General features: G+C 37.6%; 1 protein-coding gene and 1 pseudogene across 1 annotated transcript; one reads left to right on the top strand and one right to left on the bottom strand.

Moving 5' to 3' along the window:
• Positions 1 to 4,557: 4,557 nt before the first annotated feature.
• Positions 4,558 to 8,715, bottom strand: LOC126722609 (putative disease resistance RPP13-like protein 1; annotated as a pseudogene).
• Positions 8,716 to 10,983: 2,268 nt separating this feature from the next.
• Positions 10,984 to 14,123, top strand: LOC126722608 (putative disease resistance RPP13-like protein 1). The gene is made up of 6 exons (XM_050425753.1): positions 10,984 to 11,167; positions 11,310 to 11,725; positions 11,855 to 12,334; positions 13,218 to 13,367; positions 13,794 to 13,985; positions 14,079 to 14,123. Exons 1-6 carry the CDS (start codon positions 10,984 to 10,986, stop codon positions 14,121 to 14,123), a joined length of 1,467 nt encoding a protein of 488 aa, XP_050281710.1.
• The last annotated feature ends 562 nt before the right edge of the window (positions 14,124 to 14,685 follow it).

Raw genomic sequence — 14,685 nt, 5'->3', positions numbered from 1 at the left:
TGGATGTTGCTGGAGGGTTGGAAATGGGGTTGAGATTAAGGTCATGAAAGACAAATGGATCCCTAACTATACAACCAATAGGGTGTTTCACCCACCGGAGGAAGAAGAGTGGGAATGGAGGGTGTGTGAGCTGATAGATTGGTCGGCCAAAATGTGGGATTGTCAACTGATAGACCGTATATTTCATAGAGAGGATGCAGAAGCCATCAAGCAGATTTCTTTGAGCCGTCATAATATTCCTGACAGAATTTTCTGGTTGCACACAAGAAAGGGAGAATTTTCAGTCAAGTCAGGGTATCACGTGGCTAGGCAATTCAATCAAGCTGAAGACATGAGGGTGGCGAGCTCTCAGGTAGAGGTGCACTCTACGGTGTGGACCAAACTATGGCATTTGCACATCCCAAATAAGATTTAGGTATTTGGGTGGCGTGCGTGTCATGATATCCTGCCTACTCGGGAGAATTTGGTCCAACAACAAGTTCTGGACGATGATACCTGCGGGTTATGCACAAGAACAAAAGAAACAGCGATTCACGCACTCTGGGAATGTAGTGTGGCTCGTGGGGTTTAGGCAGAGAGTACACGAAGAGTGCAGAAAAGTACGGGTGGACAATCTGATGTTATGCAGCTCGACAAGGAGTTATTGAATAAGCTTACGCAGGAGGAGTTTGAATTATTCCTTATCCAAGCATGGTTGCTTTGGAACCAAAGGAACTCTGTTACACATGGAGGAGGTATACAGGAACTGTCTCAGCTGGTGAGAAGGGCAGTGGAACTGTTGGAAGAATTCAAGGAAGCACAACAGCTTTTGGGAGTCCAGACGACAATAACGAGAAGCGCAACATGGACTACTCCACCGGAGGATTGTTACAAGCTTAACTTCGATGCGGCGATTTTCAAGGACATTAACGCATCTGGTTTTGGAGTGATATTATGCAATGAGAAGGGGGAAGTAATGGCTGCCTTGGCTGCAAAGGGTCCACCAGTGCATGACAGTGAGGAAGCTGAGGTGTTAGCATGCCAGAAAGCGCTTGAGTTCGCAGTGGACGCAGGCTTCGCGGAGTTGGTTTTGGAAGGGGATAACGTATTAGTTATGCGGAATCTAGAAGCTTCAAGGGGTACTCTGTCTCGCCTAGGTCATTTGTATCGTGATGTCCAATGCCTCATGTCGGGGTTGCATGCTGTGTCTGCTAGTTGTGTAGGTAGATCAGCAAATTCAGCTGCTCACTCGTTGGCCAAATTTGCTAGAGGAGTTGAGGATGGATTTATTTGGTTGGAGGAATCCCCCCACCAGCGGTGGAAGCTCTGTATTTTGATTTATTATAATGAAATATCAATGATTTCACTTTCAAAAAAAAAAAATCCTGCACATATTTTCTTTCATTACCATACCCGCCAAATCTGGAGAAAATTCTTTGATATCTCCAATGGGCAAGCTCAGCTTAAGTACAAAGCTGAGAGATAGTATGGTTGTAGTAGCATTGCAACTTAAAATGGCTTAGAGTCCCCATTTGCTAGATTCAATTTTGCAAATAAAGTTTTTGGATATAATTACATAGTTAAGTTTGCAATAATCCAACCACACTCCATGAATTACATCTCAACATTTACAAACCATTACTTATCATCTATCATGGTTACAGGATTCAAGGAATGGTTTTCCATCAATAACCTCCTAAAACGTCCTTTAAATGAAGGAAAATCAAGTAACAAGGTATCATAAGAAATCTCCTAAAAAATAGATAATTCCACGGCCTTTTATCAAAGAAAAACTTGTCTTTGACATTAAGCTTCGAAGAGTGGATGGTTGAGACCACACTAGTCTTCCAGATTCACTTCTTGATTTTGCAAGAATCATTAGCAAGTTGTGCATGCAACCAATTGCATCAATAGTTGCCGCTGTCCGTGGGAACGTGAATTTCCCTTAAAGACAACAGTTGTACAGTCCAAACATGTTTATTGGAGGATTACCAAAACACGGTCACATAGCAGAGTAGCCAAGATGCTTAGAACAGGTCCTTGAGAATGAGTACACTTGAACAAGTGAAATGCAAAACGTGCAACAAATGATTCAACATAGTTAGCATATATAGTTAACAATACTTCTATATATATAATTTTTTTTGGGGTCGGCTATGTACTCTCAACAAACTAATCGAGATTAGCCACATGAGGAGGGGGAATGGTGTTCCCAGGATGATAGTGTTGGTGAAATTGCTGAGCACTTTCCAATGAAATTTTCTCCACCTCAAGTCCCCAACAGAGTGTAAGATTTAAGGAGCAATCAATAAAATATTAATGTTTAGATATGTAACTCTAGACACCATGAGCAAATTTTTAACAAATTATCTATAGAGAAACTGCACAGCTATGGATGGGGCTGGGGGCAAGCCAATATAGCTTCTTAGCATATTGTATAGGGAAACATCCACCTATCGTGGATCACATATCAAAGCTCTACACTCTTCACTTACATAAGAAAGCACAAATAAAATAACATAAACTGTAATAAGGCTTCCAGGAACATAAACTGAGCTTCATTCATCCTGTTTTGACTAACATAAAATATAATTAATGGAAGCCCAACTTAACCCTAAAATTCCCTCAGAGAGAATTGAAACTGGAAACCTGAAAGTTCTTAATAGCAGCCGAAGGGGACTCCAATGCACATGTTAGCGCTGTACTTGTTGGTGAACAAGTAAGTAGATAGCTGAAATTGGAATTGCATTTCATTATAGCAGCCAAACCTAACAACAGTTATCTTTTCTTAAACAAAATCTCAAAATCCATAGACCAAATATGTTTTTGGGCCAATCCTCTCCTTTATCTAGTTCATGTTGCAGTTTTAGATGAGGATAATAACAAATTGTTAAGACTAGAATGAGAAGCTGGCAGCCCCACCTTGAGAAGATTTAAATTTTATCAGATATAGTTTGAAGTGATAAGTCTCTGGATGCTAGGAAAGGTAATACAGTAGTGCAGAGGATAATGGTGCAAAAATAACAGCTAAAACAACATATCTGTATCAACTTCAGTGACTTTCTTAACATACATGCCTGACACTGAACCCTGAAAATTTGCGAAGTTTCTATATGCCAGCTTCAGAAAACTTGAACCTACTTCTAAAAGATCATGTAACATAAGGAAACCAGTTGAACAGTCATGCAAAATGAAATTAAAATGTAGATCTGCTCTAATGTATGCTTGGGTATGAGAACTGGAGGAAAAACCTCAAGACTCATTTTCTTTTGGGAAGTAGATGAAACTCATACTTGCCCAAACAAAAATTACTGGACTTATACGATTGACTACAGTTATATAATCGATCATAGTCACCAATTATTTGTTACAGTCTTCTAAGTATCTGTTTTTTGAACAAGATTTGCACAGAAAAGGAGACATACTTGTGGCATATTTCTATGCTCCTCTTCTTATTAGTACTTCAGTGGAAGAAAAAACATGAAAGATGTAAACATGGACACCCACTATACGCACCAAAAAGCTAGTATCAATTATATGAATTATAAACATTTAATTAACCATTATATGACACATTAAAAAACCCTGTTCACAAACTAAAATCAACTTATATCAGATTACTCCCTACTCACTTTAACCTCAACTCTTTGTTGTTGTTGTTGTTGTTTTTCTTTCTTTTTTTTTCTCCGCGGGGGGGGGGGGGGGGTTTGTGGGGTTGTTGTGTGACTGAATCAATCTCAACTCCAGCTCCAAAATAAACCAAACTAATTCTTTAAAGACATCTGCACATTTGCTTAAGAGCCTTCTTCTGAGCATATAACTCCCCATATAAGAAAACTACTTTGGGCCGATGCTACAGAATTGTTAGATGCAATGATAAACTGATCAGTATACATGATAATAACCTCAGGACTAACATATTACATAATTACAGAAAATAAGAATACAAAAACAAAAACTACTGCCCAGCTAACTTGCGTAAAAACTTCAGAAGTGGATCCAGACTTCTTCAAAAATCCTCCAGTTGCTGTACATAACATAAAGAAGGAAGGGATAGTGAATATCTGCAAAAGAACCCACATAAATTTGAGCACTTGCTGGTGGCCCCAGTAGTCTTCAAAATTAGCCTAGATATATTATGATACATGATGGAAAGAAAAGATTATTTTAGTAGGTGCAATAATCATTTCACAATGTACAGTAAATTAAATTGATGTCTAGCAGGTCAAATTGCTATTCATCAACTGAGTAATGAAATTACCTAGGTGATAGTGTTTTTATTGCTTCAGAAAAGGACTCTTCTATACTTCCTTATTAGTTTCAATGCAAGAGATATGAGCTATCTTGGACCAATATATTGTCTCATTTTGGAGTTTTGGTCTCAGCAGAGAGCATTTTCTGCTCCAGATAAAAGAAAAGGATGGAAGACCCTCTTCGAGATGGACTGGAGCAGTAAGATGCTGAAGCCCCTGGTCATCCAGATAAAAGTAAGCTCCTTCTAGCCCCAATTTGTCCAACAAATCAACTACATTTCTTGCCACTGCAGGAATTCCTTAGCTGCTGGTGAGAGGAGGGCTTTTAGGGACGGGGGAAGGCGGTGGATAGTGCACTATTCATAGTAAGTTTTTTGTTTTGACTGCTGCTTGAAAATATGCTGGAGCAGAACCTCTTTTTAGTTCCGTCCTTTTGGCAAGGATCGGCTAGCAAAGAGCAGTTTTGGATATGAAGAGAAAAAAGGGAGGCAGGCAACCCCTCTTCTGGCATCAACTCAAGCTTCTCACAGCAATTGATCTCCAACTTTCCTAGCAACGTGAGGTGCTGAAGCCCTTGGCCTATGAATTTGAGATGTGGAAGTCTGCTGATACGAAGAGAAGTGAGGGTGTTGGGCAGCAGCCCCTCTTCCGGAAACAATTCCAAGTTACTACATCCACCTTCAATCTCAAAAAAAGTTAGTGACACCATTCTATGGAAGCCCCACTCCTTCTGAGGCATCAGATTGTTGCAATTGGTAATCAAAAGAGATTGTCGGTTGGGAGGAGGCAACCCCTTTTCTGGAAAGAATTCCAGATTTGGGCAATCCTTGAATTTCATTTTTCGAAGAAATGTGAGATCAAAGTGAAGGTTGTTTGGAATTGAAAGGGACTTGAGATTCCTACAGTCCTCAATATGAAGATCTTGAAGCTTGGCAAGTAAACCTAATGGTAGAGATTGAAGAGAATCACAGCTTCTCATTATTTGCAAACTCTCAAGGACTCTAAATGGGTGCATCGTATGCTCAAGTAGAAAGGGCTTTAAATTTCGACAATCACAAATAGAAAGTGTTTTTACGTTAGTGAGAGAATCACCTCCAGGAAAGGAGCTGAGAGAAGGACAATTAACTATTTCCAGTCGTTGGAAACTAGAGTTGCCTTCAAACAATTCCTGGGACAGGGTCGTCAAAGCATCCAAATCATGCAGCATCATTTCTTTCAAGGAACGGAGGTGCTTTGGTAAGGTCCCAATCAATTTTGGACATCCACGTATATGAAGCTGTTGGAGGGAGGGGAAATGTTCACCTTCATTTGCTAAATGTATCCAGTGTGTCCAACTTGGCAACTCCTCAAACAACAAAGTCCTAAGAGATCGAAAAGGCTTGACTCCAAAGTGGCCATTCCCATAAAATCCAGAATCCAACCTTTTTAATTCTTCCATCTCTATGATGTAGAGCCCTTGAAGAGACGATAAATGACCCAGTGGTGGTAACGACGTACAAATTTTGCACTTGCTAAGACAAAGGAACACCATGTTAGAGAAAATGGCATTGCCTAACCAATTGGGAAACCTTGAACCACCATAGTTTTCAATTGTAAGCTTCTTCAAATTTTTATGAGGTTGCAGATTATCAAGTATGTCTATTTGATTTTGTACCTCATGAGTGTTAGAGGTCCATGCGAAAGCTAATTCATTAAGACAATGCTTACTTTTCAAGTCAGCCTCTGATGCATCTGTAGCATCAACTACATTCTGCATCCTTGAGATGGAAATTGTACGAAGGTGTGCAAGCTTGCCCAATTCACTGATTTTCAGCCCACTATTTCTGCTCACAAAAAAATCAGTTAACACTTGGAGATTCTTTAATCTTCCAAATTCAAGTGGCATCTCTCTTAAGTTGGTTTCACTCACATCTAGATGACGTAAATTAATAAGGTTTCCAAAGTTTGCTGGTAGCTCAGTGAGTTCAATACAACTTGCCAACAACGATGTCTGCAAATTATACAAAGAACATATTGAACTAGGTAGCTCTTTTATTGAAGTCTGGGAAAGGTCCAAGTAGCGTTGATGAATCAATTTGCCCAAAGTCTCAGGTAGATCAGTGATCACATGACAAGCAAAAGAAAGCACACGTAAGTGTTTTAGAAATGGCAACCATTTATCACTAACTATTTTACTTAAGGCAGAGCATTGACTGGTATTTGAAAAGCCTAGTGGAAGGAAGGTTCTCAGAGACTTTACTTCCTGTATGGCCACAAAGATCTCAGGACCATCAAGCCGGTTAATTGACCATGCAAAATATCGAGCCTTTTCTGAAATTTCATTCAGTTTGTCATCCTCGAACTTGCAACAAAATTCTCCAGATGCAAATTGAGCTAAATTGTTGATAAGGTCATGCATCACAAAGCACAATTTGTTGCGATTTGATGGTTGAAAAAATGATCTTGATATTAGCTCATGAAAATACCTGCACCCAACATCTTCCATGGTGTCTTTACCTTTTCGATGCTGCAAGAAACCTTCTGCCATCCACATGAGAACCAACAATTTCTCTTTTTCAAACTCATATCCCTTGGGAAATATCGAACAATAAGAAAAGCATTGTTTGAGATTTGGAGGTAGATGATAATAGCTCAACATTAAAGCACGGAGTATGCTACTCTTATCAATAGAAAGTTCCCATATCTTGCTATTCAGTATTCTATTCCATTCCTCAGCTTCCACTTCTGGGTGCAAGAGGCCTCCAAGTACTTTGTAGCTAAAGGCAAGCCTTTACACTTTTGCACAATTTTCTCACCAATCCTTTTTAATGTTGGATGTTCCTCAGGGTTGCTAGTCCTAAATGCATGTTTTGCAAATAGTGACCAACAGTCTTCATCTGACAAATGCAACAGACGATAAGTAACTACAGCGCGCATCATTGATGCAACACTTTGATTACGAGTTGTCACAATAATTCTACTTCCACAGGCTCCAGCTTTTAAGGGGCTTAACTGCAAATCCCAATCAATAAAATTGTCATTCCAAATGTCATCTAAAACAAGGAAAAATCTCTTTCCTTTCAATCTCTCCTTTAGTTTGACTTGAAGAACATTCAGGTCTTTCACATTACAATTCCTTGACGCAACCGACTCAAAAATGCTTCTAGTTACTTAAAGCAAAAATTCTTTTAGCTTCTCTTTATCCTTATCTCTACCAAACACTTCAAATTCATCAACTAAAGAAGTTGTGGGCAAAACCAACAATGGCTTCCCTCTTACACTTTCCTTGAAATTCATGATATCTCTTTGTTGTACTAAAAACTCCAGCCTTTCAACTATGTTTTTGGGCCTAGATTCTATATCTTTATCAAGCTTGAGACTGGAATCTTTATCTTCTTTACTAGGAATCTAGGATTATGAGTAAAGAATAGACCCATTACCTGTTTTCCCTTGACCTTAGCCTCAGCTTCCAACTCGCATTGCAAAGCTATGGTGGCAATTTCATCCAACTAGGGTGTGCATGGGTCGGGTTGGGTCGAGTTGAGGGGATTTTTTGACCCAACCCACCATGGTGGGTCAAAAAAAATTCAACCCAACCCAATCCATCACATAAGTCCAACCCAACCCACATGGGTTGGGTTCAACCCATGGGTTTGACAAATTTTTTTTATTATTATTATTAAATTGAGTAGAAAAAAATATATATATTAATATATTAAAAAAACCTAAAGATTAGTATCAATGTAACTCCTTAAAGGCAAACAACACTAATAACTAAACAACAATAGTAATTTATTAAGATTTGTGTGAACTAATTGGCTTTTATATAGGATAGGAAGAACTAGTTATTTAAAAAAATTTATTAATTATATAATATATATTATATGTATATATATTAAATTAGTATTAGTAGGAGGAACTGAGGAAATACTGCTCTATAGCTGGTTTTTTTTTTAAATTATTAAATATATAATATATATTTAATATATATAAAAGTGCCCTACAATTGATTTAAAAAAAATTATTAAATATAAAATATATTTTAAATATATATTAAATATGGGTGGGTCGGGTCGGATTTCGCGGGTTTGTAATTTTATGACCCAAACCCAACCCGACCCGCCATTAAAATATTTTTTGTAACCCAACCCAACCCACCAAGCCTTAAAAACCGACCCAACCTGGTGGGTCGGATTGGATTGAGTCTGGTTTGGCGGGTCGGTGGGTTTTCTGCACACCCCTAATCCAACAAATCTTCTGCATGGTAGGCAGCATCTTTGAGCTCATTGACCCACTCTTTCACCGCCATGTTTGTGATCCGCTTCTCCTCTGCATCACTCAGCACTGCGTTAACAGTCAGCAGAACTGTCTTCATCTTGTCAAAGAGTGTCTGATCGAAATCCCTGTCTCCAAAGAAGTTTCTGACCAGGGGAGATGCCAGCCTTTCAAACAAAGCTCCAAAGAGTGCAGAAAGCAATGACTCTCCCAAAATTTCCAAAACCATTTTTTTCTGCTTTGCAAAGAAAGGTTTCAAAAGGAAGAGATATAGGGTTGAGAAGCAGTCAGTTTTTCCATGGCTAATTATTTCGTTGACTATAGGCACAGAGTGTGGTAGTCGATAGCCCAGATAGTGGCTGAAAATTAAATAATACTATAAATTTAAAAAATATTATTTAAAAGATAATGTTAACTCTTTTCAAAAGAAAAAAAAAAAAAAACTTTGTTTATTAATAACTACCAACATTCTCGGAAGAAAAAAATTAATAATTACCGACAGTAGTTAACATTATCTCTCTCTTTTTTTTTATTCTTTTTTTTTAATATAGAATTTATACTCTAATCTAATCTAAGTGTATATGTATTTGAAGTTCATTCTGGAGACTTAAACTCTAACCCTTGCCCCCACAAGCATTTATACTTGTGGAGTGACTACCGCATCAAGGGTGCGCGATGGTTAATAAACAAAGTTTTGATCGATAAAAGGACCTGTGATTCAATCTTGAGTTTAATTCTCTCCTATATCAAAAACTGATTACTATCTTAATTTGATGATAAAGAGTTATCTCCAATAATAAACACTATAAGTTGAGACTCTCTAAAAATAAATAAATAAATAAGCGTTGAAACTTGAAATTCTGTAACGTCTCCAATAGTAATATAGGCGGCTTGGCTTATTTTCATTGGCTAGTAATGAGTTGTGTTAGGACCACCTAAAATAGCACAATTTTGTGCCATTTTCGATGTTCCTAACATTTTCCGCAAGTAATTGTTGTTGGTTGCTCTACACCAAGCCACCACTGCACCGTGGGGTTCAGTCCCCACACACTTTGTCAAAGTTCTTAAATGAGCTTTGACTCTTCAATCACCAAAGTCCGAAAATTATATGTTGTACCCGGCATATATGTTGGGTCTCTCACACATAGGCGGGCCCTACAGTGTGTGAGACCTGCCATATATGCTGGGTACACCATATACTAGCTCCACCAAAGTCAGCCTTTTTTTTTAAAATTTTTTTTAGATAAGATGAGGCATTTGGTGTGTGGTCCAATTAAAAAGGGGCAGGGTTTAATTAGTGGTGTATTTTTTGGGTTCAATTAGCCGAGTGTTTTGGGTTTTAAACTTTAGGACTTAAGTATTAATAGGTTTATTATTATTTTTTTAAGGTAAAGGGTAATGATAATTTTTGTTTAATTAGCCTAGTTTTTTGGGTTAAATTGTTTGGTATAATGGGTTTTAACATAGTTTATCCATTAATGTCCATCTATCTTAAATTCGTAGTTTACCCTCTAACACTCTAAAAATTTAGAGAGACTGCTGGAGATGTTCTTAAATTTTATGTTTTTGTTCCACCAAATTTGCTACAGAATATATACATACATACATATAAATATATGTATATATTTTATTATATAAAATTCAACTAAAGGTCCCTTTATTATTATTATTATTATTATTTTTGAGGAAGTTATTGTTATTTTTTTAAGTCAACTATTATATACCTTAACTTGATTCTTTTATTATTTTTTTTTTTTTGATAAATTAATACTTGGAATTTGAAGGACTTGGATCCTAGATGTCTTCTTTAGAAATATCAGAAGGTATCAAACAATTAAGTTACGAGGTTTTTGGTCTTAGCTAGCTTATTAAATCAATGTATATTCACCATTGGTGAGTGTGGTGCAATGGTAGGAAGCCTTCGGAGAGATCCATCTCTATGAACCAAGTGCTAAGAGGTGGTGAGTTGAAGTACTAGTATTCGCCCATAATTCCTAATATGTAGAAATTGTGGTAATGTGGGATGATGATTACACATGCAATGCCTTTTTTTTTATTTTCTCTAAAAAAAATAAAAATTCAATGCATATTCAATTTTTTTTTTTTTTCTGGTTAAAATATTCTAGTTTATATTCAATCCCCTTTCCCAACCATCCAAATTTTTTATTTTTATTTTAAATCTAATCAAACTTAGATTTTTTTGACCCACCTAACTACAACTACAGGGGTGGTGCTTCAGCAAGTCGTTGTGCCCCTGAACTCATCTTTGTTACTGTTCCACGATCCAGTCCACCATTTGCTTTTCATTTCACCGTTTCTGCCGTTACTCTTTCGTGACAAAAAAAAAAAAGTAGCATGGCTGGTTCGCCGGTGAAAGCCGCAATTCAGGAATCAGGAGCTATTATACAGTTTGCTTTCACTCAACTTCTTTCGAACAAATAAATTCAGAATTGGATTGCTAGAAGATTTAAGGATCGTGCTGCAGTATCTTACTGTGATGGTCGATGAAGCTGAGGAGAAGCAGAACAAAAACCCAGTTGTTAAATTGTGGCTGGACGAGCTTCAAGATGTTGTCTACCGTACAGAGGATCTCGTGGATGAGATGTGCACTGAAAGTTTAAGACACAAGTTGGATGCTGAATCTCAGACCAAGTCATTAAAGTCTGGAATGGAATATAAAGGTGATAAAAAAGATGGAGGAGTTGCTTGACAGGTTAGAATTCTTTATGGGGCAAGGAGATGTACTTGGTTTGAAGGGATTAGGAATAATATCTGATCCACAAAAGCGTTTTAGCATGCCCATAACTTCATTTTTTTTGGTAGATGATCATGAAGTGTTTTGTAGAGAAGCTAATAAAGATGCTATTATTAGTCTTTTGCTGTCTGATGATGTAAAGAGTGAACAGTTGTCTGTGATCCCGATCGTGGGCGAGGTTGGGGTTGGTAAGTCCACTCTTGCTCGGCTGGTTTACAATGATTGCAGAGTTAGTCAACATTTTGAGATCAAAGCTTGGTACCCCGTTAATCATAAGATGACAAAAGCAATTTCTGAGTCGTTTAGTTTGCAGTCTTTGCAAGAGAGCCTTAAGGGAAAGAGATTTCTTCTTGTTTTGGATGATGTGGGGAGTTTTAACTATGCAGACTGGGAATCCTTACAATCTACTTTGAAAGGTGTTGCAAATGGAAGTTGTGTTATTGTAACTACACGCGATTCAGAAGTTGCATCCAAGATTAGCACTGTATGTACTTAACATATAGAGTCATTGTCAAATGAAGAAAGTTGGTTGATGTTCACAAAATTTGCTTTAGGAGACCAAATGCCTATTTCATGTCCTGAAGTAGAAACCACTGGAAGACAAATTGTGCAGGATTTTTTGGGCCTGCCATTCGCAGTAAAAGCACTTGGGCTTCTTTTGCGCTCTACGCCACAAGTTGAGGACTGGAGAGTTGTATTAGACCGCCTAAAGCATTTTTCTTTATCTAGAGGAATGAGTGGAGATGGAAATGAATTAAGAAAGTGCTATGATGAACTTCCTGCACAGTTAAAACGATGCTTTGCATATTGTTCAATATTTCCCAAGGGTTATGAATTTGATAAAGAGAAGTTGGTTCTTTTATGGATGGCAGAAGGTCTTCTGCAAAATCGTGGAAAGGAAGATGATGGTAACAAGTGCTTTGATGAATTGTTATCAGAGTCTTTTTTTCAACAATCAAGTGCCAATAATTCACGTTTTCTGATGCATGATCTTGTGGATGATTTGGCTGCTCATCTGTCTTGGAAACATTTTTTGAATATTGAAGACCCACTTTTAAGTAATTGGGTCACAAAAATATTGAAGACCCAGAAGGTTTGGCAGACCAACTTGTAGGAACAGTGAGTCCTCCCCGAACTTTAACAGTGCAAGGCCCAAGTTTTGAAAGTCCAATCAGCCTGTAAGCCCAGTAGCCAGTTTTTTGAAACTTTATCCTAGTAAACCATTTCAGTACGTTAGTATTTGGATCCAAAGTTAAATAAATTTAGGGTTTAGATTTTGTGAACTCATTTAAAATTTAACTATAGTTAAACTAAACTAGAGTTAATGATTTCACAAAACCTATACCCTATTTATTTCATTTTGAATCACGTCCATTAAATGGACCCTCTCCATTCTCCTTGAAATAGAAATGATTCAAATCCGTATTATAGGTATCTGTGCTTCACGTCATAAGTTATGCATGTTAGGGTGTTAGGGTAGAGTCCAAATCTTCTGTTCTATTTTTCCTATACCATTTTATGCTCCACAAATTAAAACTTGATACATAACCACTTATTTAATTAAATTTTACTCTTTTGCATTTCTTATTTCAGTTGCTCAAAATAAATATTAAAAAAACAAAAAACCCAAAACATCCCACTACCGATCCTCCACCACCAACAATCGCCGGCGGCACTAACAAAAGATCGCTGGGGACATCAACGCCGACCATCCTCCACCACCACCACCAACATTCATTTGGATTCCTATTCTTTTGTCTGATCTCCAAGGCTCTTAAGCTTTTAGCTCCTATTTTTTTTATCTAGATCTGCAAATTCAGGCCACAAAGTGAAATGGGTCTCTCTGGAAGTTTGGCTCTTTATGGTTTGTTGGGTGGGCTAAAATGTTGGTTGGTCATTTTTCTGGTGGAGATCTATTGTAAACATTAGTGGGTTTTTGGTCTTTTGACTTGCTAAAACTTGTATGAGATTTGAAGAAGACAAGGAGGCAGTGGATATGGGTTATAGATTCGAAGAAGACAATGAGCTGGTTGTGTGGTCTACTGGCAGAGGATAACTGCGTTGATGACGCCAAAGACCTCTTGTTAGTTCCGCCGGTGAGGATTGGTGTTGGTGAACCGGTGGCGGTAGCAATGGGGATCTGTTGTTGAGTCTGGGATTTTTTTTTTTTTCCTTTTTAATATTTATTTTGAGCAGCTGAAATAAAGAAATGCAAAAAATTACTAATTTAATTAAATATGTTGACACATGGCAAGTTTCTATTTAGGGGACATAGAGTGGTACAGGAAAAGGGAACAGAAAATTTGAACTCGTTAGGGTGCACTTATGTAGAAACATCATGAAGTTCCACGTTAACTATTTTGATTGAAAGATTGAAAAGTTTATAACTTCAGGCAACCCTTCTTCATTGGATTAGCCTTTTGGCTTGAAATGCCTGTATTACAAATGGTAGGCACTTCAAGCACAAAAAGCTGAGGAAGGGTTGCCTAAAGTTACAAATCGTAGTAGAGTATTGCCTGACTCATTGATAAGGCCTGTATTACAAATGGTAGGCACTTCAAGCACAAAAAGCTGAAGAAGGGTTGCCTAAAGTTACAAATCGTAGTAGAGTATTGCCTGACTCATTGATAAGGCCATGTACCGATGTACGTCATAAGTTTGTGTCATGCCATGAGCTGAGTGTGCGAGGGCGAACGTGTGTAAGATCATGGTATAGTCCTATATCTTCATATGGCTACTACAAAGTAATTTCTACAATATATATAGGGTTCCCTTTATCATGGCATTCTCTTCAAACTCAGTCCTCTCATTTATTTTTGGTAACTGGTCAATGGTAGATCGTGTCTTATGATGTCGGGATCTCTTCCCGGCGGTGTCAGTGAACGTTGTGATGGTGGCTAGTAGGAATGTCAAATGTGTTGGGTTTTTTCATATTTTATTATTTGTCTTTAGAAACTAAAATAAGAAAAAGCAGAAAATTATGATTTAAATTAAATAGGTGCACCGTTTGACAAGTTTTTATTGGTGGAGCATGGAGAGACACACAAAAGATTTGAATTCAATATGCATTGATACACTAATATTATTGGGGAACAAGAATGGAATAGTCATTGACTATGAGGAGTTTGTATTAAATAGCCTACAAAAGATCAAACCACACCTCATTGAAAGAAAGCTCAAAAGACGACTAGCGAGGAGGATTGTGGATTCAAATTGAGTGCATGAACACACCAAACAAGATTGAGAAAAATGCTAAAACACCCCCGAACTTTGAAGTAGTAGTCATAACACCCCCTTGAACTTTTATTTTAGCAAGTTTATTCCTTAAACTTCACACGCCTACCAAATTGAAAAATCTATTGGTCTGTCGTTTAAACTGACTAACGTCCCTCATGTAACACACGTGAAAATTAAATTTTCCCAACTGCAACTTGCAACCGATTG

The sequence above is a fragment of the Quercus robur genome, chromosome 4 (assembly GCF_932294415.1).
Source record: "Quercus robur chromosome 4, dhQueRobu3.1, whole genome shotgun sequence".
NCBI classification, from domain to species: domain Eukaryota; kingdom Viridiplantae; phylum Streptophyta; class Magnoliopsida; order Fagales; family Fagaceae; genus Quercus; species Quercus robur.
The sequence above is the reverse complement of the archived record's forward strand: the minus strand, read 5'-3'. Positions and strand labels throughout refer to the sequence as shown.

What these genes read in the sequence shown, in the direction of transcription:
- LOC126722608 (XM_050425753.1), top strand. Translation starts at nt 10,984, where the DNA reads ATGGTCGATGAAGCTGAGGAGAAGCAGAACAAAAACCCAGTTGTTAAA. An exon ending in GTCTGGAATGGAATATAAAG is followed by an intron (nt 11,168 to 11,309) that starts GTGATAAAAAAG and finishes TTTTTTTGGTAG; the next exon opens with ATGATCATGAAGTGTTTTGT. An exon ending in GTGTTGGTGAACCGGTGGCG is followed by an intron (nt 13,368 to 13,793) that starts GTAGCAATGGGG and finishes TACAAATGGTAG; the next exon opens with GCACTTCAAGCACAAAAAGC.